General features: G+C 41.8%; 2 protein-coding genes across 2 annotated transcripts in view; one reads left to right on the top strand and one right to left on the bottom strand.

The window, feature by feature from the left end:
- Positions 1-298: 298 nt before the first annotated feature.
- On the bottom strand, positions 299-4057 carry LOC146697661 (phospholipase A and acyltransferase 2-like). Its single transcript, XM_085476512.1, has 6 exons — positions 4008-4057; positions 3034-3104; positions 2623-2639; positions 2399-2507; positions 1973-2226; positions 299-1412 (listed from the first exon to the last, which is right to left on the bottom strand). Exons 2-6 carry the CDS (start codon positions 3053-3055, stop codon positions 1332-1334), a joined length of 483 nt encoding a protein of 160 aa, XP_085332638.1. The 5' UTR covers positions 3056-3104; positions 4008-4057; the 3' UTR covers positions 299-1331.
- Positions 4058-12289: 8232 nt separating this feature from the next.
- Positions 12290-24541, top strand: part of LOC146697662 (protein mono-ADP-ribosyltransferase PARP14-like) — a 30938-nt gene continuing 18686 nt past the window's right edge. Inside the window, exons 1-8 of the mRNA XM_085476465.1 lie at positions 12290-12563; positions 13217-13299; positions 17498-17525; positions 17882-17950; positions 18773-18946; positions 19880-20005; positions 21596-21697; positions 22226-24401. Of these exons, the coding sequence (XP_085332591.1) occupies positions 12380-12563; positions 13217-13299; positions 17498-17525; positions 17882-17950; positions 18773-18946; positions 19880-20005; positions 21596-21697; positions 22226-24401 (2942 nt within the window). The 5' untranslated portion in view covers positions 12290-12379. The remainder of the gene's footprint in view (positions 12564-13216; positions 13300-17497; positions 17526-17881; positions 17951-18772; positions 18947-19879; positions 20006-21595; positions 21698-22225; positions 24402-24541) is intronic.

The following is a 24541-nucleotide window of genomic DNA, read 5'->3' on the forward strand; positions in this document are numbered from 1 at the left end:
GATCTTTTCAAAGAGCCTAATCCAGAATATCACACTCAGTTGGACTTTGTTGTCTTTTCTTCAGTCTCAGAGATCATCTGCTAGCTGGCCATCGCTCTCTCGCTGGATTTCTTTGTTGGAAAATGGACTCATGGCTCAGTTCTGTGCAGAAATATTGATGCTCACAGACCTTCAGCTCTGGCTGTGTGTTTTCTCTCTTCTTTGTCTTCTATGCAAATAGAAAATCTGAAGAAAACAAATCTGTGTTAATCATTTGTAGGTTTCTCTGTATTTCAATAGTCACACAAAAAACAGTGAATTATTATCAGACAGTATTTATTCATAAATCACTGAAAGCTTTTATACACAGGTGTATCCTATTCTGACACATGTCAATATTACATTTTGATGACAAGTTCTTTTAAATTTAAGATAAAGCATTTGGGGAATCATGTACCTGATCATCAGTTATTGTGGTGCAGCTGCACTCAGCCTCATTTCTCTTTGATTTAAGTTCAAAAAAATTTTTACAGCCTTGATTTTTGACACTTAGTCTCACTGACCTCAAAACACTAACAAGTCATGTTTTAATCATACATCGATACAGCATTTTATTCTACACCAGGGGTGTCAAACTCAAATACAGAGTGGGCCAAAATTCAAAACTGGAACAAAGTCGCGGGCTAACGTTAATATTTACAGAAAAAAAAAATCTTACTCCAGATATAAGAATGAATCTTTTCTTATGGACTCAAACAAGTTTGCTGAAAAACTGAATATGGAACAAGCAAAGCTTAATACTAAACAATATATATATTAGCTGTATAATACCAGCAGGCCAGCTCTGATAGTCATTTGGTTTGGCTTCGTGGGCCAAATGTAATTAGGCTGTGGGCCAAATTTGGCCCGCAGGCCAGAGTTTGACACCTATGCTCTACACGCTTCAACTATTTAATTCGTCATCTTCTTCTTTTGGTAGACAAGCAGAAGCAGACGGCCGTAGTGATCGATGTAGAGGTTCTGAATGACAGCAATATCAGGAAGAAGGAACACGAGAAGCTGGAGAAGTAACAAGGGCTCAGAGAAGAGCTCGAGAGGATGTGGAGGGTGGAGGTGACGGTGGTCCCCGTGTTGATCGGAGCACTCGGTGTGGTGACTCCCAAGCTAGGCGAGTGGCTCCAGAAGATCCCGGGAACAACAGCGGAGATCAGAAGAGTGCGGTCCTGGGAACAGCTAACAGCTATGTGTGTGTGTTTGTGTAAAACAGCAGCTCCAGACTGTTCAAAGTGATTTGTTTAAAATGAATGAACAGCAGGAATCAGGATCAGCAGGTGAATTCAAAATGAGCTAGGTCAATTATGTGCCACAGCGGCACATGCAGCCAGAGCGATGGCGCCTGCACCAACCACGACTCCGACTGCTGCTTCTTCCACCTGCAGGAGGAAAAACGTCGTTTAGTTTTTCTGCAGGAACATTATGAGCAGATTATTGTCGTCAGTCACCACTGAAAGTTTCAACAACTCTGAGATATCAGTAAAAACACACGAACACGTACACGAGCATTGTCAGCTGTTGGTCATTACTATGATTATGGGAATTTTTATTTCTTTAAATTATTATGGCATCAATAATTCTGGTCAGCAGTCAGAAACGTTTTAATTCAAAATCTCAGCTGAAATCTGAGCAGCAGCCCCTCACAGCTCTGCTGGTTATCAGCTGCAGTAAATCCATTTCTCTGTGTGCTTCACCCTCGTGTGTCTAAATATTATAACTAATTGCCGTCAGTGTCATGTATGATCGGGTTTTAGTTGACAGAATATCACACACCGCAATGATTGTTATTGGTTTTGTTACTTGTCCTAATAATGAAATAATAATGTAAAGCTGCTTCTTCCATGAGCAGCAGACTAACATCGGTGCCTTTTTATGTCATTTTTTTCACAGCAGCTCCATAAAGACTGTTTCCTGAAAGCAGCAACACGGTTTAACCCACCTGCCATGATTCGGCCACACCGTACCGCAGCTTTGTGACAAAGTGCTCACAGTTAAATGAGACAAGGTCGTATCGCAGTTCTTTGCCCACCAACGCTTTAGCATCCTCCACAATAGCATTAGCTGGGCGTGGCTTGTATTGCCTGTCCATGCTGTTGTTGATTTTCCACTTGTCTTTTCTCACCACATTCCATATCTTCTCCTTCCGCACAATGCCGTTTGCAGCTTGGACATAAGCGCCGCTGGGAGCTCCAGCTTTCAGGGCGAAACAGAGGAAAATAAAAACGGCTCATAAAGAGTTTCTACACTGAATGCAAACCTATTCATTTCTGGTAAGTGGATCATTGTAACAGTCAAGTCTACAAACATATTGTTTGTGGTCTGAAAACTACACTGAATGAATGTGGGCTGTTAGACTGAAACTTACAGTGATTTACAAAGTGAACAACAAAGCCCGCACCGACGTATACAGCCCAGTGCGCATAGTTCTCACGGGAGATCTCAATCAAGTCCCCGAGCTCTGGCTCCCTGTCATCCTGGGATTGGAAAAAAAAGAAAACAAATTAAATTCCTCAATTAAATAATTAAATTGTTTTTAAAACCAGTCTCAGTAACATGTCACAGCCTTCATGTCTGACTGGTCTGACTTACCTGATCCCCTCCGGCATCTGCAAAAACAAAAAAACAAAAACCATTTTAGTACAGTGTTATGTACGAACCAAGAATTATTGTGTGCTATGCAAGCCATCGCCAGTAGGGGGAACCACGCCCAGTTATGTGTGTGTGTTACTTCTGTGTTATCCCAATAAAGAAGAAGTCAACTTGTAAACAAACTGTTGTGTGTGCAGTCTGACTCGGCATAAGCTCTAATAGTGTATTGACACTACAGTGGAAATATAACATAAAGAGAGAAAAGCTTTGCTTTTTATTTTATTGGATTAATTGAACCATATTTTGGCCATAAGTAGTTTCCTCTGTCTTTTTCAGAAATGATGAAAGTAAATTGTGGCAAACGAGAAATGACAACATCCTTGGAAAACTAAGAAACAGTTACAGACTCACAAGACGACAATGATGATCCCATGATGTCTCCGAACTTAGAAACAAACGATGGACTGAACTGTTTGATGGACCTGGTGAAACAAAGAACATTTTGAGTTTAACTGGAACACTTTTACACACATTCGCACACAAAAACACAATTTCATAGCTCAGTACGTAGAGTGGTCACACCATGATCAGAAGGTTGGGGGTTTGAATCCACTGAAAGGCTACTCTGAGGTACCTCTGAGCAAGGCACCGTCCCTACTCACTGCTCCCCGGGTGCTACCTCGGTGGCTGCCCACTGCTTCACTGAGTGAATGGGTCTAATGCAGAGGACTAATTCCCCTACAGGGATTAATGACGTGTACATTACATTACACACACTTCATTAGCATCCCTGGCTAATGAAACGTCTGCTTCATCACACTGTGATTTAAGGACAAATAATTCAGTGTGGGCTTCATTTATTCACCAGCTGAAATCCTGAAGTCAAAACTGATGCATTCAAGAATGAAACAGGAAGTTAATCATTCTAAAGTTTAAAAGCAGGGAAAGAAAGTTTTCCCTCCCACAGAACAAAGTTTTCTCACTCAAGAACCACTGAGAGCAAAATAAGAAGAAGAGTAGCTGATGAAGCTGGAGTGACATGCAGAGATGGAGATGAGCTGACGGCAGATTTTATAGGAGAATGAAACATTGGTGGCTGTTCCTGAACTCCACTAATGTCCACTATCAAAAAAGCTTATTAAGACTTAATGTAAATCTTTCTAAAGCATTTATCATCACTGTGAAACTCCTGAAAACAAACACACTTTTATTGTGTTTTATAATAACTTTATGAGTTATCATGTTCCTGGTAATGTTTTATATTTAAGCAGCGAAATCTAATAACTTTGACTTGAAACTTGAAAGTTGCTAATCTGAAGTAAAACCAAATATAAAGCTGTGTTTGTGTGATGTGCAGAGAGAAGTCTGAGTTTCTTTCCACTCACCTGCTGAAGTCAGTGCTGCAGAGAGAAGTGCTGTGAGTCCTCAGAGTGAAGCGCTATATATACATGTGGCCCAGCCCATCCTCACAGTCAGTGTAAAAGTGAAAATAAAAGTGTGCAGCAGAACAAAACTGAAAGACATACCTGTGCACTTAATGTGTTTCTCATGTTTTCCTGATGAGCAACTCATGCAGCACATCATCCACACAGTGAACCTTTATTTTTGTTATGCATCGTTGTTAACGTTGTTAAAACATACAAAAACATCTTTTATCAATCACTATTTTTTTTATTTCTACTCACATTAATCCAACATTCCTTACTTTTAACTGCTGGACATTTGTGGGAGATTTTCATCTTTAAAGAAATCTTCCCATGTTTCAGTGATGGCATTTATATCAATGGTTATTTACTAGTTACTCACTGTGAGTCTATAGTTTATTGTGTTTGGTGATGCAAATGTTTGCACAAGTGGTTTACTGTGGCCGAAGAACAGATATTGTTATAATGGTGACTGTGAACCATGAGATTCACTCTGTGGTGCTTCAGTTGTCATGTTGCTGAGGTTGTTCATGCCCTTTGTGACAGTGTATCAACATCTGCCATGCTGCTTATCATTGGAAGTGGTTGATAAGTTTGTGTTGTTCATAAATCCTGCAGTCAGAGCTGTAAACAAGCTTGTGTGCCTCTTTATTCTAATGCACAGTTGCAGGATTTAGGATGGCACCCCTCCCAGACACCCACCAGGTGGGCGGGGCCAGCATCTATATTTGCTTTTGGTTTTGAAAAGGAAAAATGAAACTGGATACACAATCTGCTCTGCACGGTTTATTTCTGGAAGGTGTCAGAGTCGCTGTAAAAGCAGGTGATCATACAGCAGTTCACAGCACCCAAGTGGGGAAAAACCACAGTAAGAATAGTTTCACTTCCAGTTTTCCATGAGTGACGAGAACCCACTGAAAGGAAAAGAAGGAAGGATGAAGTGCAGTGCCAGAAGTGACTCAATATCCTTATGAGAGTTAATCAACAACCCTGAGTCTGACCCCGACCACTTTCTCTCTTTCTTAGATGCCTGGCCAGTAATTTATGCAGCTTATCACCAAATTCAAGGTTTGCTTAACAGGTCCTGGAAATTTTATCTGAGAGCAATTTATTGAGTTTGTACTTTAGAGTCAATATTTTACTGTGTAGCTGTACTGATGCTTGTTTGGCAGAGTCCAACTTTGGTATTTGAACCTCCAACTGTATATGTTTCGCATTATTACGTTTTTTTCTCAGACGACTGAAAAGACAGCTTCTCACATACACTTTAAACGTCTACCACAATAAAAGAGATGATAAATCGTCTTGGTCATATCTCAAAAAAACAACTTGATCTGTTCTTCTAAGTATTTGCAGAATGTTTTCCTGGTGAGAAATTGAGGATCTAATTGCCAGTGTTTATAATTACCTCCTGATTCCAGTAGATGATCTAATATGAAGATATTATTATATTTGCTACTTTTGGACGCTGTGTAACAGTTTACTATCTCATATATATACGGGAGTATGTGTTATGAACCACAATTTTGAAAACACTCTGGCAATCCTCATATGTTTGTACACACTAAAGCTGGTGCACCAAAATGTCCTACTAGGAGGTTCTTTAAATACAAGGGGGGAGCAAGAATCAGAAACCCAGCACAAACAGACTAAACAGGTCCAAACAGATTCAGCTTCTTGCCAGAGGAGGAATGCAGGAATAAGCAAACAATGCTAAAAATAAATCAAAATAATTAAAAAAAAAAAAACCTGTACAATAAAATGTTCATTTTACACCAAAATCCATACAATCCTGTGGTGGAGTTTTGGGTGACAAGTGTATCTATATAACTATATATCTATCTGCACTGAACACATATACTTTACTGTATATGCTGTAACTCTTAAGCACAGGACGTTTTGCCCTCACTACTGTTTATTAAGGTTTTACAGTAACAGGGTTGTTAATGCCAGGAAGAGTTTTCCTGAATAACTTACTCTCCAGCTCCGGTAACACGTGACAATAAAATCACCTTAAGTAACCATGTATACACAGACAAGCATGTAACCTATGTAGTTAGGTCAAGTATTATTCACATGTATAGTATAAGATTAGACCACTGGCTGAATGCTTGTTGTAAGACTTAATAATTTGGTAATGTGCGATGTTTGACCGTGTCGTGACCTATTGTGATAAGGCAAAGCAAAGGGTAGCCACAGTCCTGACTGGCCCCGGGCCAGGACCTTTATCTAACCCTGCACCTGCTGTCTTTTTGTTTTGTTTGGGTTTTTTGTCCCGTTTGGATCTATAGCCATCAGAATTGTTGTCTGAAGGCCAAGAAAGATGCCAAGTGGATTTATTTTACCAAGTGGATCATCATGGCCCTGCCATATTGGTCCATTTGATTGACCTTTATTATAATTATGTATTTATTTTATTTTCGTTTTTTAAAGACAGGACAGACATGACTGTGGGACAGGACAGGGAGAAAGAATGAAAGAAAGAGAGAAAGAAAAATAGAGGAGGGGAGAAGAGACGGTGAGAAAGGGGGGAGGAAAAAAAAGAAAAACAAATAAGAAAGAGCAACATAATAAAAACAGCACCATCACAATAAACTAGCTCACAGTAGGTAACAGTAGATACTGAATATTACATTTTATTGTGCAGCACGCAAGATCAACAGCGCACAATGTGCTTTGAGGCAGCAGCCAAGAAAGGTGTAGCTTGTGTCTGTGCACACCTGTGTGGATCAGCACGCTTGTATTCAAAAGGTTTCTCCATGTAATGATCTGCTAGGGAGTGTGGGGGGCTATAGCCCCGTCCCCCAGGGCATGAAGCAGGTATGGAGGAGATCCAGGCCACAGAATATGAGGACCAAAGGAGGACCACCAGGGGGGGCAACCGTGCCACCCTCCTGGGGAGAGCTGAGGAGAGCCCCAAGTGAGAGGTCACCCAGCAGCTACGGAGCAGAGGCCAGAGGGGGGTTACAGTGGCGTGCCCGCGGGCTCTGCCGGCAGCCAGCTGTGCCAGAAAGGACCGGGCCTAGAGGCCGCAGGGCACCCCACCCCCCAGAAGGGGCCCAGCTGGGCCACAGGATCCAGGCCCCGCCAATCGACCACCAGGAGTGAGCCGATACATACATGAGCGCCCAGACACCAAGAACCACCAACACACCAACGTCTGAGGGCATCAGCCACCAGCAGGGAGTGTGGTGAGGGGAGATAGACCTCCATACCTCGGAGAGCCTGAGATGTTCCCAGGGAGGCGGAGTCTAAGACCCAAGCTGACATATAGACACGGAAAAACAGGCGCACGCAGACACAGACGTGCACCTGCTGTCTTTGGCTGGAGGACAAGAGGAAAGTTACCCAGCAGCACGGGGCAGGGTTACTGGTCCCTATAAATTCAGGGACCAGAGGACACCCCTCCTTCTTTCTGTCCCTCTCTGTGTGGCTCTCTTCTCTGTGCTTAAGGCTGTACACCCCAGGGCTTTGCTTTTATGTGTTGCTGTTCTGTGTATGTACTTCTTGCTGTTCATTTGATTTGCTAGGGAGGTCTGGGCTTCTCTGCTTAGGCTGCTGCTGTGACGTGGCGATGGATAGATGGATGAAATACTTTGTGAAAATATATAATAAAGTCACAATCAGCTGCCTCTCCAGGCAGTTTGTCATCTCAAGGATCAACTCTGGGATCATAGTCAGCTTCCAAATATTCTGCCTCTAAATGGAAGCTGGTTCATGTTCTGGTTTCTATGGACTTTAGACAGATAAATGACATCTAAACCCCCCCAGACAGCAGATGGGAGGATGTCCACCCATCAATTCATGCCCTGAAACTCAAGACCAATTGGGTTATGCAGCAGGAGAACGATCCAAAACAAAATTCCCCAACTCTGATTGGCTAAAAAAATAAATAAAAAATAAATAAATATATAAACAAAACAAAAAAAAACCATGAAGCTTTTGGAGTGGCCGAGTTGAGATCCAGACTTAAATCAGACTGAGATGCTGCCCGAGTTAGAAACCCCAGCAGTGTGGCTGAATTACAGCAGTTCTGCAAAGATGAGTGCTGATCCATCGTAGTGTTCAGATTTTTTTATTCCCAGACCTGGATCATCAAGAAAAGCCCTGATAACACCATAAATGTTACATTAGGGTCAAACTACATGTTAAAACCACTTTGAATTAAACTATACCAACACATGAGCGTATGTAATTAAGAAGTACATCACATTTTATTGTACAGTGTTATTATTCAGTATTTGCTCACATTTATCTTACATGTTCTCACCAGAAACTAATGTTGCATCATTTTTGCCTCCAGTGAACAAAAGCACAGTCCTGACAGTAACCAAGGAGAGCTGAATGCAAACAGGGACAAAGGGTGTGTCGGGGGAGAGGAAGACACCTGACGACAGAGACTAACGTCATCAAATCAAGACATTTATCAGCAGTTATGACAGGCTCAGTGTGAATCAGCAGTTTATAAATATAATGAAATAAAAATACAGCAACGATTATGAGATAAGCTTGAGATGCAGAGTCTTTATCATTTAATGTTTTCCACTCACAGAAATAGACTAAAGGAAATTTAATGGCTTTAGAATTAAAATTTAAGCTTTTTTAGTTTTTCTCTTCGACACTTATGTTGTTCTAACTTTTGAATTTCTCACGTGTTGGATCAATAAAGTATCAATCTAATCTATCTTATCTATTTATATCTATCTAAGCTTTAATGGAGAGGAAAACTGCATAGCAGGCATCACTCCAAGTATTTTGCTTTCACAGTATAAATCTGGTCACCTTCAGATGTGCCAGATAAAAAAATGTTCTGCTTGATATTTGAGGAGTTTCCAGACGTGTTTGTCTACGAGTGTCCTCATCATAACAAATGTAAGTATTGAGTGTATGTTTACCTCCATTATCTCTAAAGAATGAGTTGTTCAGCCTTTGTTGCTTTCGTCTTGGCTAGCAGGTAGAACAGGGCCATGCATCAGATTGTGTTCTGGTACCTCTTGTTTTTTCAATCCTTCTACCAAAGCTCAGAAGGTTAGTGCCGACACAAACACACAGTGTCACCTTCTGGTGTAGCGTGGAATTACATCAGTTTCACCACAGTAAATCAAATCTTGCTGTTTTGTTTGAACCTAAATTTGTCTGTTATATGTTGCACCAACAGCTGTATTATGTCAACCACAGGGTAACATCAGTGTGTTGAGTATTTGTGGGACTGTGGTATGAAAACACTTATTTTAAATCAATTCATTGCTTCGCCTGATCGAGATCTAAACCTGTTCAGATGATCAACATGAATCAAATGATGAAATCAAATGAACTTGTAAAACTTCAGCACTGGATTATTGGCCCTTCTTGCCCTCACGTCCTGACAGCCCCCACCACAGCTCTGAGGGAGAGACTTTGTCAGGCGGCTGAGAGGCACAAAGTACGAAGAAAATGACAGTAAGTCTGGATGAATGTACTCTGCATCTCTGAAATATTATTATGCTGAAGGTACGACTCTTTTATGAAATCCTGCACACGGTGCACTTGAACATATAAAAGTGATGATCACCTCTTTCATTGGATTTTGAGTGTTTTACTCAACCTTGTTGCATCATTTATAGGAAGTGATGTAATGAGTTAATGGGGCTGAACAACCCCCTGAAAGACCCACTGAACTGAATTTGGTGATCAAAGTTTGTTATGCTACTAAAACTGGTGAATTCTGACTGGGAACACTACAGTGGGATGAGGTTGCCCAGAATCGGACAGTTAAAGAAAGTGTAATGCCAGACATCATAACAGGGTTGGAAATGTGTGTTTTAGTCTCAGGACAATAAGACGTTATAAATCACCTCCATCTTAGCCACGAGCTAAGGTGACAAAGGGAACTTCATATTTTATAAATAACCCTGCATTCTCTTGACTTGATGATCAGTGCAGTCCTTTAAGTGATGCCTGTGGAGCATATGTGACCAACAAATGTGACATAACTAACAGAAATATTGGTAACTAGTAAATGGCCTGTATTTGTATAGCACTTTACACATCCAGTCATCCACACATTCATTCACACATTCACACACAGGTGATGGCAGCTACATTGCAGCCACAGCCGCCCTGGGCGCACTGATGGAGGCGAATATTCATTAATTCATATTAATCCCTACTGTTAGTTTACTGTATCTAAGCTGAAGTAAAGAAATTAAATTGCAACAAATTATTAAGAAATGAAACTCTGTCCTGCTTTGTCACACTTGTTCTGCAGATGTGTTAGCGACAGACCCAGCACCTGCTGCCCTCCCCTGGTCTCAGGTGGAGGAGGATCTGTAAGGAAACTTTATTCTGTCGTCTCCAGAGAGCCCTTGTGTTTGTTGTAGACGATGTCACATGACTGATGGAGCTCTCTCCGAGTATTAGACTTATAGATGATTCTTTTACTTGAAGTCATTAAATCCTCTGAGGGCAGAGTAAACGACAACCTAACAAACATCCCTCACTGAACTTTAAATCACGTTCGAAATTTGAGATGTTTACATTTATAACAGTCAGATTGTTCACTCTGACTTATGGACAATTCCTTCAGTCAATAATATTCATACGAAATTGGCTGCAGTTCATCTAGGGGGCGCTAATGAGACAGTCCTCAATGAATAGCAGTTAATGGGGCCAAACCATTATTTGTGTGTATGTGCAGCAGCAGGTGTGGTAACTGGAGGCGATGCTATGAGACTGCTCCACTGTGGAAATGCAGCACTTACAAACATGTCACTAAATCCACAGCCCCATCCTCCACTTGTGGTCGGCAGCTCCACACAGCTCCACCTTTCTGGAAAACATCACGAGTCCCCCAATAAAACAGGAAATATGAAAATTCCTCTTTCCCCTCAGTTATGATTCAAATATCTCATTGCCCTCTTAATGCACAGCACAAGAATCATGCAGCAAAGAGCAGCTAAGAATCATGGGTAGTGTAGTCACAGAGAGACGTGTCAATCATTTCAACTGAACATAAATCTGATCACAGATCAGATCATCAAACTGAACTCTTTGTACAGCTGTGGGAAGCAGATGTCTGTCACGTCCTGTTTGCTGAATATGCCTCAAAGGACCAGGTACCTGCAGGTGTCCTACACCTGCACCAAGGCAGCAGTCATTTTAAACAGCAGCACAAATATTTGAATCTGTTTTGGTTGAAGTGGTTCTTCCTCCTCCTGATGCTCATCACGGTTCCTCTGCAGGTGAAAACAAAGCGGCCTATGAAGCCTGAATCGTCTCATGTGGTCAGAAAAATATTTTTGCGTCTTAGATTCAGGAACTGACCTGTAAAAGTTCTTGTGTGGATTTCTGAAACATTCAACAGTTTGAGCTCATTTACAGCAAAAAGACTTGAAATCAATAAAATAACTTTTCCTGCATCGTCATTAATGTTGTGAAATGAATTTTGTTTATTGTAAATGTCACATGATCTCCTATGACAGACTTCTAATGCATGTTTATTATAGGTCATTAGTTAACTTCCTGTTTTTGGATCATTTTGCAGAAAGTAAAGTCAGAAGTAAAATTCAAACATGTAATCTCTCTGTCAGGTGACGGAAAATATATCAGCTGATTGCTGAACGAAAGGTCATGAGACAGAGGGTCATCTTTCTAAATGTTCAGCTTTCGCTTTCTGCAATTTCAAAACAAAACCCACCGCAATGTGCAGCTGTGTCCACCAGGGGGAGGTATTTGGCTCTAACAGGTTTATAGAGAAAAACAAAATGTACTTGAAACAATACACGTAAGCTTCCCTTTACAACACATTTAAAATGATGAAACATAATTAAATCTAAAATGTTAGTTTACATTGAAACTGCTGATGCTCACTTTTAATTATGTCACCTCAAAAAAAATCATTTTTTTAATTATTACTGTAGATTTTGTTTGTCTTTTAAAGCATGTTACACATTAACAGCGCTGATTATCAGGTTTATAATATTTACTCTGCATTTACAGCCTCGCTTCAATAAATGCGGCGTTTTCTGTGGTTTCTAGTATTTTATCTATAAATGTATTCGTGCATTTCTTTACTGGGTTTTCTCTCTGCGTGTTTATGATTTCAAACATTACAAAAGGCCTTAAATAATATTTGAGTTTTGTCCCAAACGAGTAAAATGATTCTGAACGTAAGGAACGACTGGTTAAAGAAACGTGTTTGTACAGTTAAGTTTCGTGTGTCAGAATAAACAGTGAGTCAGGCTCCGGAGTTCTTGCTCTTTGTGAAGAAACGAAAGTGAAAGTAAAGTTTAGTGTTTGAGGTGTGTTCGGCTGTCAGTGTGTGTGTGTCCGTGTGTGTGTGAGCGGACGGCAGCATGGAGGGATCCGAGTGTCCGCCTGTGACCGTGGAGGGGGACTGGACTCCGGCTCAGACCAAAGCCCTGAAGAACAAACTGCACATTTACTTCCAGAGCAAGAAGAAGTCGAGCGGAGGAGACTGCCGGGTGGAGGCGGAGGAAGGAGCCCCGAGGGCGGCCGTTTACTTCAGCTCACCGGAGGGTGAGTGCGCTTCATCGTGGTTCAGATAGTAAAATAAATCATTTAATAATTAAAAACACCGACAGACGGAGACCTGCGAGTGTAATGATGGAACAAACAGGTCTGAGAGTCTCACTGTGACCGGACAGACTGCAGAGAAAGTTTGGCCACAAAGCTTTGAAGGATCTCAAAACTTCATGTTTTTAACCTTTCAGCTCAGAGAGGAAAGTTTCAGAGAGCAGCTGACTTACATCAGCTTTAAAATATGAAATTCTTCATATTGTCACATCTGTCCGGTTATTGAAGCCGGTTAATAAACACCCAGAGCCTCTGCGATGATTTCCCGGCATGCACTTCCCCCTCCAGTGCCACTCCTTCCTGTTGTTGTTGAGGCACAGCTCCTCTGGTCTTCAGTGCGGAGCTCCTGGAGGGTTTTATTTCCATGCTTCGTGCGTGGAGCCTTCATCACTTTTAGAAACGTGTATTTAAATCATGAAAATGATTCCACACCAGGACTCTGTGTGGCTTTGATACTCAGCAGCTGTCACCAAAACATGACAGGAAGCAGGTTTTTATTCACAGGAAGTGGAAGCAGGGAGGGATTAGTTTCTTACTCTCTTACAAACAGCTGATCATTAAAAGTGTGTGTGTGTGTGTGTGTGCTGTGATTTCAGTGAGAGAGCGAGTCCTCGTGAGGAAGAATCATGAGATCATCCTGGACAGTAAAACCATCCAGTTGCGGCTGAGCTCAGAAGCAGTAAGTCCAGTTTTAGATGTTTCATGTGGATGTTTTTCATCACTCAGAGCTTCCTGTTTGCTGCTCACTGTCACTGCTCTGGGTTCAGCTCTTTGGACCAAGCACCTTTAGGTTTTTATGACTAATCACCGAGCGCCTCCCTTTATACAAATATCACAGTTAGTTCTTTAAAAACAGAAAACTGTGACATCAGTCTCGGTCCTCTGATTCTGAGCTGATCAGAGATCTGGAAACATCAGGTACTGACTGTAAAATAATCCACGCAGGAGTTTTATGGCTGCTGAGCTTCTTATCGGCTCAGGACACAAACAGCTCCAGAGTTTCATTTCACAGGAAAATAATAGTTTAACACAAACGTCCTGCAGAAAAGGACGAAGCAGTTATTAAAGGAAGGTGAATATTTCCACTGGTTCTCTGATCAGATTTATTTTAGGGTTAATTTAGGGGCAAAAATAGTTTCCCCTATTTTTGTAAGTGAAACTTCAGTTAACTATTTGGCAGATTTTTATTCCATAAAGGGCAGAAACATCGATAATCATGGAGTCACTGAAGTGGCTTCATGTTTGTGATGCAGCGAGTGATTTATTAAAGAAACCTGGATTCCTGTTTCAGTGCTGATCAGTCCAAAGAGTCTTAATAACAGCACGGAGGAGGGATCAGCTGTCCTTACGAGAGGGTGAGCTTCAGTCTGTGTGGCAGGTTGTAAAGGTGTTTTCTTCATGGGTGGAAATAAACTCCTGGCTGTGTGACGGCAGCAGGAGCCTGACTTCCACTTGCAGCTTCTCCTCCTCGTTGCTGTTTGTGTGTTTTGCTGCTGTGTGACCGGGCGTGGCTCCTCTGAACTCCAGCAATAACCAGCCTGGCTGACATGGAGATGATACGTTCTCTTCACGTTTATAAGGCAGTGAAATCACAGCTTAACCTCCAAACCTCCCAGTTTACACTTCTCACATCCGTTTGATCCCCGTCTGATATCCTTGGCCAGGGTGCTAACCTGACGTAGTTCTCCGTCAGACTGTGAGTGTCAGAGAGAAAGCTCTGAAAATATGAAAGGATAAACAAGGCGTGCTGTATAAAGCGCTGTTAGTGTTTGAGCACTAAAGTGTTATATAACAATCACTGTGGTGGGGTGTGGCTTGCGAGCTGCAGGGGAGGGGTGGAGCAGTGGCTTCAGGGTGTGGTGTCAGGGGAGTCTGACTCACACACCTGACCTCATCATCCAATCATATCTGACCTGTTAAAGATGTTGCTGGGAGGGGAGGGCTGTGTGTGCAGAAGCAGCCGGAAAGTTAGAAAAGAAAAGACGTTTAAAAAGTTCAACGCTGCTGTCGTCGGGTCCTTCACTGCCACAGTGTCGCCAGATATGACTAAAATATGTCAACACTGGACTCTTTAAAGAAAAATCACAGTTATGATGTAATGTCCTTTCTTCTTTTCCTAAAATCACCTTCCTGGATTTTTGGAGAAACATGAGGTGAAGGAAAGCCGTCGTGGATTAAAAGAGAAGCACGATCTGCTGTGTTCAAAGTTTCCCAAATTTAAACCAGAGAGTCTCAGATACAGATGCAGGTTTTAAAGGTGGACAGCCTGGTGAAAAACACTGAAGCTGGGAATAAAAGAATGAAGTTTCACAGTCACACAGGTCAGATGGTCGTAATCAGACATGTTTCTGTCAGACATGTGGAATTATAGATGAATGAGGACCCAAATGCAGACACGGATGCAGGAGAACGTTTTGGACAGAAAGTGAGTTTTTACAGCCGATCAATACTGCAAACAGGTGGAACAGAGAAAACTAAGCAAACCTACACCGAGGAAAGCTAAGCATAAACACAACCTGAGGGATGAGGAACCGGGAAACACGGGGAAAGCTGACGGAGGCGACGCTGAGGCAACACGGGGAAGACGTGCAGCGGTGACACAGACGGACCAGTCACGAGCAAAGAACACACAATATATAAGCAGTGTTGGGAAAGTTACTTTGAAAAAGTAAATAATTATAGCTACTAGTTACTTCTTCAAAATGTAATTGAGTTACTAACTGAGTTACAAGATTTTAAAAGTAATTAATTACTTGAAAAGTAACTATTGCGTTACTTTAAAATAAAAGTTTAACCCTCTGGGGTCCAGGGTATAGTCGGCCATTTTTGACTACTTTGATGTTTCCTCCACATTTCACCTTTAAAAACTGTTTATTTGTCTTGTTTGGTCTCATCAGCACAACCTCACGTGTCTGAATTTACAGTCATGTTTTCATTTTGACAAACTGTACTCACACAACTGATCTAAAATCAGACAAAAAACATAAAATCAGAGTAGAAAAAGTCATATTTTTACTGTAACAACCACAAACATGTTTAATGATCATATTTCATAACTTTCAATGCAAATATAAATTTAAATAAATTTTAAAATCATATGCTCAAGTTTTGCAAACAACAAAGTTATTTGCAGCCATTTAACTTTTACCCTTTTTCTTTAATAACAATTTCAAACTATTTACAGAACAATCAGCTGTTCTGCATCTAATAAGATGCCACACAAATTATTTGTGTCCACTTTATAGGAGAACATCCCAGCCTGATACCTGGAGACAGCAGTCACCTCATTGTTCTGACACACAACATACAACTATCCACAACACTACACACTAAGTACACACTCAGAACACACTAAACCTCACAAATCTCTCACGTCTCAAAACACTCTCTCTCTCCTTCTGCTGCTCTCTCTTCCTAAACAAACAAATGTCATTTTTGATTGGTCGACATGGTGCATTTTTCTACCAACACGAATGGCCTGTTTTTTTGTTTGTTTGTTTGTTTGTTGCTCATAAGCAGAGAGTGCTCGCTGCGCTGTCCTTAGACAGTAAACGTGACGAAACTATTGAGGGAAAAACACGCGTATAGTGGGTTTTCACGGCATCTCATCAAACCGGAAATCGCCATATTGGAGATACTGGAGTTAAACAAAGCACGGACATGCACGTGTTTTGGGCTGTACCAATCGGTCAGACTGTGAAAAACATTTGCAGTTTTATAGACTGCCAAAAGTTATTACAAATCAGGGAGAACAATGCAGGAAGTTATCAGAGGAAAGGACGCAGTTGAGGTTAGTGTGATGATAATATAATTCATATCAAGCTATTGACTTGAAAACCCTCCATATGTTGTTTATCATGACTCTGGTTTTACATGTCCTATCAGCACAGTTTATAAACTGGTATATGTCACCTTGTTGCTTTGTCATCTTGAAGTGGTCATGTGATTGGTTTACCACGACTACTTTATTCTTCCTCAGTCAAACAGCAGCACCGATTGTTTTGCCCCCTTAGCTCCAGATGTTGTGCCAGAAAGTGATCACCGTCCGCAGGAGCGCGCAGCTGCTTAAAGCTGTAGCGCCCAGATTACTTACAGCTACTTCCGTGCTGAGACACAGCCAGGACTGTGACAGAGTCTCAGCCGGTGATCCGCTAATGCTGTCACTTCCTGCTGAAGAGACAAAAACACTCATATTTCTTTTGTTCCTGCATCTCTCAGGTAAAATAATTTCACATCACAAAGTGTGTCACACAAAGACAGCGACTTCACAACACAAACTTCAGGTCTGTGGAGACGTTTCTCCTCTTATCCACAAAGCTTCTTCATTTCTAAATCAGCTGGTGGAGTGTAAATAACCCCTAGTGCGGGCTGTCTCCAGTGGAGATGGTCTGAGGGTCGTTAACACTCTCGATGTACCAACCCCACCTTTATATGACTTACTGGGATCACCTGAACAAATGTGTGAGTGTGGGGTTGGACTGCAGGTGGCTGATAGCTGGAGTCCTGATTCAGCAGCTCCATCCACAGTGGGCACAGACAGCTCCTCAAACCTTCTTCTCAGAGGCCTCTCGATGAGGGCGAAACATCTTTACAAGCCTAAAGAGGTCCAGTCCTACACAGATGCTTTATAAAAACTTTTGATTAAACTTTTGATCACAAAGTTGACGTCATTCTCATGCGAACCATCGGCAGGACTGATCGATGTTCTAACTTTGTGAGCCAGCAGGAGGTCAAACATTTGATTTGCAGTGCTTTGGTCAACTTTGTGTTGATTTTGGTTAATGTTGTTCTTTTCTTGACCAAAACTCTTTGAAATACTCATTAAACTGATTGCAGATTATTTTTTTAGATTAAATCTTATTTTTGTTTTTTCTCAGAGCCCAACAAGCAGCGACGATGTCTCAGGTAAATCCTCCTCCTCAGTTTTTATCATCACAGTTTATTTAGTTTTTTTAGCTTCTTTGTGTAAAATGAGCTGCAGTGATTGTTTGTGGTACTGAAGGGAGATTTTACTGGACTTTATTTAAGTTGAAGCACATTCACATCATGATTCGTCATGATGTCAGATACGTTTGTTAAACATGTTCTGATTTGACTGATTATTCATCGTTTTTATGAAGAAAAACAATAAGATCAACTTTAAATCAGTTTGATGTGTTCAAGCTTCATCTGAGCTTTTCTCTGAGCTCCTGTGGTTCGATGTGTTCATGTTTGCTGATCATTACTCTAAACTGGACAAACTGGATCCTCTTGATTCTCAGACTCATCGACAGACTCAAAGAAGCCTCCGGCTGAACCTGGAAGTGGAGCTGCTGCTGCCAACAAAGAGGGTAAAAACAAACTGATGGAACAAATGTTGTGACAGTAACTTGTGAAAACTGTGCCACAGTGCCTCATCAAAGCTGGAGCTGGTTCAAATTTAATATTTCTGTATGTGACAGCTTGTTTTAATTCCACTGGATTCCTCTGCTGTTAAAAGCTGTGGTCACACATGCACTGCAGTGAACATTAGCATGAGCTAAATGTCTGAGTGTGACAGTAAATGTATTAAAACCAGTGTGAAGTCCAGTTGTGAGCACGTGTGAACAGAGCAGCAGCATGTGTGCCGATGTTCACAGTGTGGAGTAAATGTGCTGTTTTTGCAGATATAATAGTCGGGATAGAGAAATGCATCGAGACAGGGGGGTGACTTTGTTACTATATTATGTAATGTCAGTGTTCATGAGACTCTCAGGTCTTATTGATGAGTTCTTGTTCATGAAGATGTGGTCCTGATGGAGTGGATCCCCCTCTTCAGAGGTCAGCTCACTACTGCACACAGTGGACCTGCACTGTACTCATGCAGCTCACCTGGTCGTCACAGACTCTCAGTGTCGCAGGTTCACGCCTGTAGTCGTTGTGTGAAAGAGGTTTACTCAGCGGTGTGAATGACTCACAATTAAAATATTTTTATTAGAAATAAATAATAAGCACTTACACCCTAGTGTTATGGAAACGGACACGTGATTTCAGTCTTAAGTGAACAAAGTCAGATCTGATTAGTCTCAAATTCTCTGAATCTATGAAGGAAAGTTTTAGGGAATAACAGCCTGGAATGAAGAATCATTTTCCTCCAACACTGATGGGCTGTTTCTGACTCGTGTTTCTCTCAGACTCAGAGTCGTCTCAGAGCTGTGCAGTGGTTTTGGAAAACGTCACAGACAAAATGTCCACAGATCTGCTCTCCATGCTGGTGGAGAACATCTCCGGGTTGGATGAGAACGGCTACAGCATGGAGAACATCTGGGAATCCAACAGCACCGTGGTCACATTCAAAAGCCCTGCAGGTAGGACACACCTGGACTTTTCCTCCCACACAAACACATCGAGGCACTACAGGGCCCAGATCTACTTTGTTAAAACCTTTGATTCTGATTTTACATTTAAAACTCTCTTTATGCAGCACTCAGATAAATTGTGCAGATTTGTCCATATTTACAGCAAATCAATAAAACTATAAAATAATAACTGAATAATTATTTTAATATACGATTTTACAAAACTTGAAATATAAAAAACTGTTATCTTAATGTACGCTGTTTCAGACACATGTGGGTTACTTTTTTCCTCTGTATAACCTTTCACTCCACGTCTGAGCTCAGTGTTCACGTTGGATTCAACCCCAGATCTCATTTCTCATGTTTTGGGGCGATCGTGGCTCAAGAGTTGGCAGTTTGTCTTGTAGTCGGAAGGTTGCCGGTTCGAGCCTCGGCTCCGACAGTCTCATTCGTTGTGTCCTTGGGCAAGACACTTCACCCGTTGCCTACTGGTGGTGGTCAGAGGGCCCGGTGGCGCCAGTGTCCGGCAGCCTCGCCTCTGTCAGTGCGCCCCAGGGTGGCTGTGGCTACAATGTAGCTGCCATCACCAGTGTGTGAATGTGTGGATGACTGGATGTAGTGTAACGCGCTTTGGGGTCCTTAAGGACTAGAAAAGCGCTATACAAATCCAGGCCATTTACCATTTTGGAAATGTTGCTTTAAGATGTTTATATTTTCAAACCCTGTCTTTCAAATGTCCTTACAAACATTGTAGAGCTGATATCAGTGGACAGCTTATGCTGGCTCAGTCTTTGAGATTAAACATTGATTTTAACCTTGAAACAAGTTCTATTAGAAATAACACTAAAATAAATAAATCTGACATTTTATAGCCCAGCTCTGTCTCTCATCCTCTGATGAAACAGTTTCAGTCTGAAAGGATTAATCTGGATTATTTTGCAGATGTGGAGAGATTCCTCTCTGTAAGTCAGACCAGCTCAAAGATGAAGAAGCAAGGACTGACCGCTCGGCCTCTGGAGGTAGCAACGGACATCCGAGTGGAGAGTCTTCCTCCGACTGTGGTTGAAGGTACATGTGCTCCTAAAAACCATAGACTGTATATAAAAGTCTAACTTCAATAATTACTTCCTCCAAACCATCAACGTGTCTTTTAGACCCCATTCCTACAAAACTGCTCAAAGAAGTCCTGCCATTAATTAATGCTTCGATCTTAAATATGATCAACCTATCTCTAATAATCAGCTATGTACCACAGGCCTTCAAGCTGGCTGTAGTTAAACCTTTACTCAAAAAGCATCTCTAGACCCAGCAGTCTTAGCTAATTATAGGCCAATCTCCAACCTTCCTTTCATATCAAACATCCTTGAAAGAGTAGTTGTCAAACAGCTAACAGATCATCTGCAGAGGAATGGCTTATTTGAAGAGTTTCAGTCAGGTTTCAGAGCTCATCACAGCACAGAAACAGCTTTAGTGAAGGTTACAAATGATCTTCTTATGGCCTCTGACAGTGGACTCATCTCTGTGCTTGTCCTGCTAGACCTCAGTGCAGCGTTCGATACTGTCGACCATAATATCCTATTAGAGCGATTAGAACATGCTGTAGGTATTACAGGTACTGTGCTGCAGTGGTTTGTATCATATCTATCTAATAGACTCCAGTTTGTGCATGTAAATGGAGAGTCCTCTTCACACACTGAGGTTAATTATGGAGTTCCACAGGGTTCAGTGCTAGGACCAATTCTGTTTACATTATACATGCTTCCCTTAGGCAGCATCATTAGAAGACATAGCATACATTTTCACTGCTATGCAGATGACACCCAGCTCTATCTGTCCATGAAGCCAGATAACACACACCAATGAGTTAAACTGCAGGAATTCAGATCAAACTGAGGTTATTGCACTTGGCCCTGAAAATCTTAGAAATATGGTATCTAACCGGGCTGGACGACTATTCATTATTATCAGGAAGTCCTACAAACTCCCTGAAAAGCCTTCAGCTGATCCAAAATGCTGCAGCAAGAGTCCTGACAGGGACTAGATTCATGTGAGTTTGCTGATTGTGTATTTGTGTGTATTTTGAAGCTTTGTTGCATATTTGTTGATGATTCCTTTTCTCCTGGTTTTCTTTTTTTGTTGTTACCATTTCACATTATCCGGGTTTTAAATTTCTTTAAACACACTGTAATATGTGTGTAATATAATAAAAAAACAGATCTGTTTTTTTCCTCTTTCGTGAGGTTCAGCACATATTACAGTGTGTTTTCAATATATGGGATGAATTATTAGAATTGTAGATCCTAGCATGTCTCAGGATTTCTTGCCAAAACTGTTTCAGAAAAACACCTGCAGAAAAAAAAAGATTCTCACACGTAGTAGATTCTATATTATTAGAGTTTTTTGTGATGTTTTGGAAAAGTTATATCTGTCAGTTTGAGCTGACTTTTATTTACGGCATAAATATGTGTTTTAAAACAAGAGTTATGTCATGTTATTTACAATGAATGCTGGATGTCCTGAGGGGGTTCTGCTGTTCCTGAGCTCATTCATCATTACACAAACCTCACGTTATTGTCAAATTTCATGGAGACGAACCTTTAGAAATTGAATTTATCCTTTAAGCAGCTGTAAAATTGTGTATTTCTGTCTTATTTCTAGACATGCTGGAGCTGTATTTTGAGAAGACCTGGACTCTGCCGGCCAAAATTGTCATGATCCCAACTGAACAGGCTGCCATCATCACTTTCAGCGACCCTAAAGGTTTATTTAGCACGGTGGCATGTTGGTTAGCACGGTGGTTAGCATGGTAGCCGCACAGCAAGAGGGTCCTGACCCTAACCCTATTCACACACTGGTGGAGGCAAGCTACAGTTGTAACCACAGCTGCCCTGGGGCAGACTGACGGATAGGTTAATTGATTAATCTAAATTGCCCATAGGTGTGAATCTGTGAGTGAATGTGAGTGCGAATCGTTGCCTGCGTCTATGTGTTAGTGTTCTGGCGACCTGTCCAGGGTGTACCCCGCCTCTCACCCTATGACAGCTGGGATAGGCTCCAGTGCCCCCCGCAACCCTGGAAAGGATAAGCGGAAGCGAATGGATGGATGGATGAAATAATTTGAATATGAAAGGAGTTATAGAAGAATGTTTTATGTCTGTGGGGTTATGTCAGATAAAAAAAAGGTTCAAAACCCCTTGTGACTTGGATAAGTCTTTATAGAAACATTTAAAAAAAAAACCTTAACACCACTTACCTAACCTTTGCTTCTCTGCTCCTTGTTTGCTGCAGTTGTGGAAAAGATTTGTGTAAAGAAAGACCTCGAGATGAAATCTATCACAGTGAAGGTATATCCATACTATGAGTCACTGGGAACCGCCTTGTACAGCAAAGAACGCCCAACATGGAAGATGCCCGAGCCCTTCACAGAGCCTGTTCTCCACGTTATCTGGAAATTCCTTGTGGAGAAGAAACTATCAGAACACATCAATGATCAGATGCGTCCACACTTCTGCAGAGTGGATTTGAATGGCCCTGAAGTGAAACTCAGCCCTGTGCCGGAGTTTTTGAGGCAGCAAGGTCTGACTGCAGAACATGTAGAAAACTGGATGAGTAAGGTCCAAGAGGCCTTCCGTCGCCTGATGTCTCAGTACACGGCATTCGAATGTCAAGCAAATACACCGGGATGGACAGCTGCAGAGAAAGATGTCCGTTCGGTGGTGAAGGAAGATGCCATCCTGGTGCTGGATGCATCCAAAGGGGTTCTGACTGTTGCTGGCCGAGCTGATGATATAAAACGAATCAGGGCTCCTGTGGAGAACATTCTTCTGAAAGCCATGAGTCACATTGAACGACAGACAAACAGCATCTCTGAGGAAATGATTTTGTCCCCTGCGATGTTCTACATCCTGAAGCAGGAGGGGCTCCAGACAGCTGCTCTGGACATTTCTCCTGAGATGAAACTCTCTTATGATGAAGGCACCCAGAAGTTAACCATTACAGGACTCACTGCAGAGGTCTTCGAGACTAAGTCATGGATCTTGGAGAGGAATGTGAATATGAGTAAGAAACAACAGAATGTCCCCCCATGTCTTCTAGACTTTCTCAGAACATTGGATCCCATGGACATGTCCCAGGATCTGTTCACATCTCAAGGCATCAGTGCAGTCTACACCATTGAAAGCAAAGGGCTTCTCCTGTTGGGGAGTTCTGACAGAATCCTTGCTGATGCGGAAAGTAAGATGAAGGCTGCTTTGGCTCATCAGATTGTAAATGTGGAAGATCCGGAAGTTCTAAAACTCCCTACCTGGATGGACCTGAAACAAAACCTGCTGGATATCTTCAACTTATCGAAGAAAAAAACTGTGGCCATTCAGTTGCACCCAGAGAGAAAAATAACAGTGGCTGGTTTTGTGAATCCAGTGAAAGAGGTCAGCCAGAGTCTGAGGGTATTTGTTGAGAACTACTCACGAGTTCAAGAAACCATTCGTGTCCAATCCTGTGCTGCTGTTCAGTTTATTGAAAAGAAAAGAACAGAGGAGTGGTCCAGTATTGCCAAAGATAATAATGTTTCAGTAAGTTTTCATGTACAGAGGCCAAGAATCAGCTTTGCTGGTGCTCGTCTTCATGTCCAGAAAACCAAATCCTGCTTTATGGAACTGGCCAGTGCTCTCTTCACTGACACCTTAACTGTGGACAAGCCCGGAGCAAAGAAATATTTCCAAAACCAAGGAAGCATTTTCCTGTCTACAATAATGAATGAGTTAAGATGTGTTATTCTCCTTCGTCCAGAGATTGAAGAGGAAGAAGAAGAGGAAGTAGAGAATTATGAAGAAGAAACTACCCTGTGCAGAGTGCAGACCAACAGTGGAGTACTGATTTCTGTCAGTAAGGTGGACATCTGCAGCTTTGGTGTGGACGCTGTGGTCAATGCAGCTAATGAGGACTTAGACCACATTGGTGGCCTGGCTTTGGCACTGCTAAAGGCTGCAGGACCACAGCTGCAGAGAGAAAGCAGCGACTACGTCGCTAAAAATGGACGTCTACGTCCTGGTGACGCCATCATAACAGATGCATATAACCTGCCTTGCAAACATGTTGTCCATGCAGTTGGTCCACGATTCTCTGACTTTGACAGGAAGACAGCAGTGTCACGCCTGAAGACTGCAGTTACAGAAAGTCTGAGACAAGCAGAGATGGCCAACTGCTCCAGCATTGCACTGCCAGCGATCAGCTCGGGCATCTTTGGTTTCCCCGTTGACCTCTGTGCTGAGACCATAGCCCAGGCAGTTCGGGAGCACTGTGACAGCCCACAAGGTCTGAGATCATTAACTGAGATTCACCTGGTGGACAACAATGATAGGACCGTCAGAGTCATGGCTACAGCTGTGAGCAAGGAGTTCTCTGACCTCGGACCTACCATGACCATCCCACAGCAAGCAGGCGGGAAACGAACAGGAGCTTCAGGGTAATGTTAAAGTTTTTTAATAATGAATTTTTACTGTGTGCAACTCAACATTGGTTATATGCAATAAAATCCAAAAATAAAATAGACGAGGAAAAAAATTAACTTTTTCTGTGTTTCAGCAACATCTACTGTAATATTTA

The sequence above is a fragment of the Copadichromis virginalis genome, linkage group LG12 (assembly GCF_057382275.1).
Source record: "Copadichromis virginalis isolate Kocher_CV1m ecotype Utaka linkage group LG12, C_Virginalis_male_GT1.1, whole genome shotgun sequence".
Lineage (NCBI taxonomy): Eukaryota > Metazoa > Chordata > Actinopteri > Cichliformes > Cichlidae > Copadichromis > Copadichromis virginalis.

Bases quoted from the DNA above. Each gene is read 5' to 3' on its own strand.
- LOC146697661 (XM_085476512.1), bottom strand. From the start codon at position 3,055: ATGGGATCATCATTGTCGTCTT. The intron at 2,227-2,398 runs GTAAGTTTCAGT...TCGCCCTGAAAG, and splicing joins TGTTCACTTTGTAAATCACT to CTGGAGCTCCCAGCGGCGCT. The intron at 1,413-1,972 runs GTGGGTTAAACC...TTCCTCCTGCAG, and splicing joins GTGTGGCCGAATCATGGCAG to GTGGAAGAAGCAGCAGTCGG.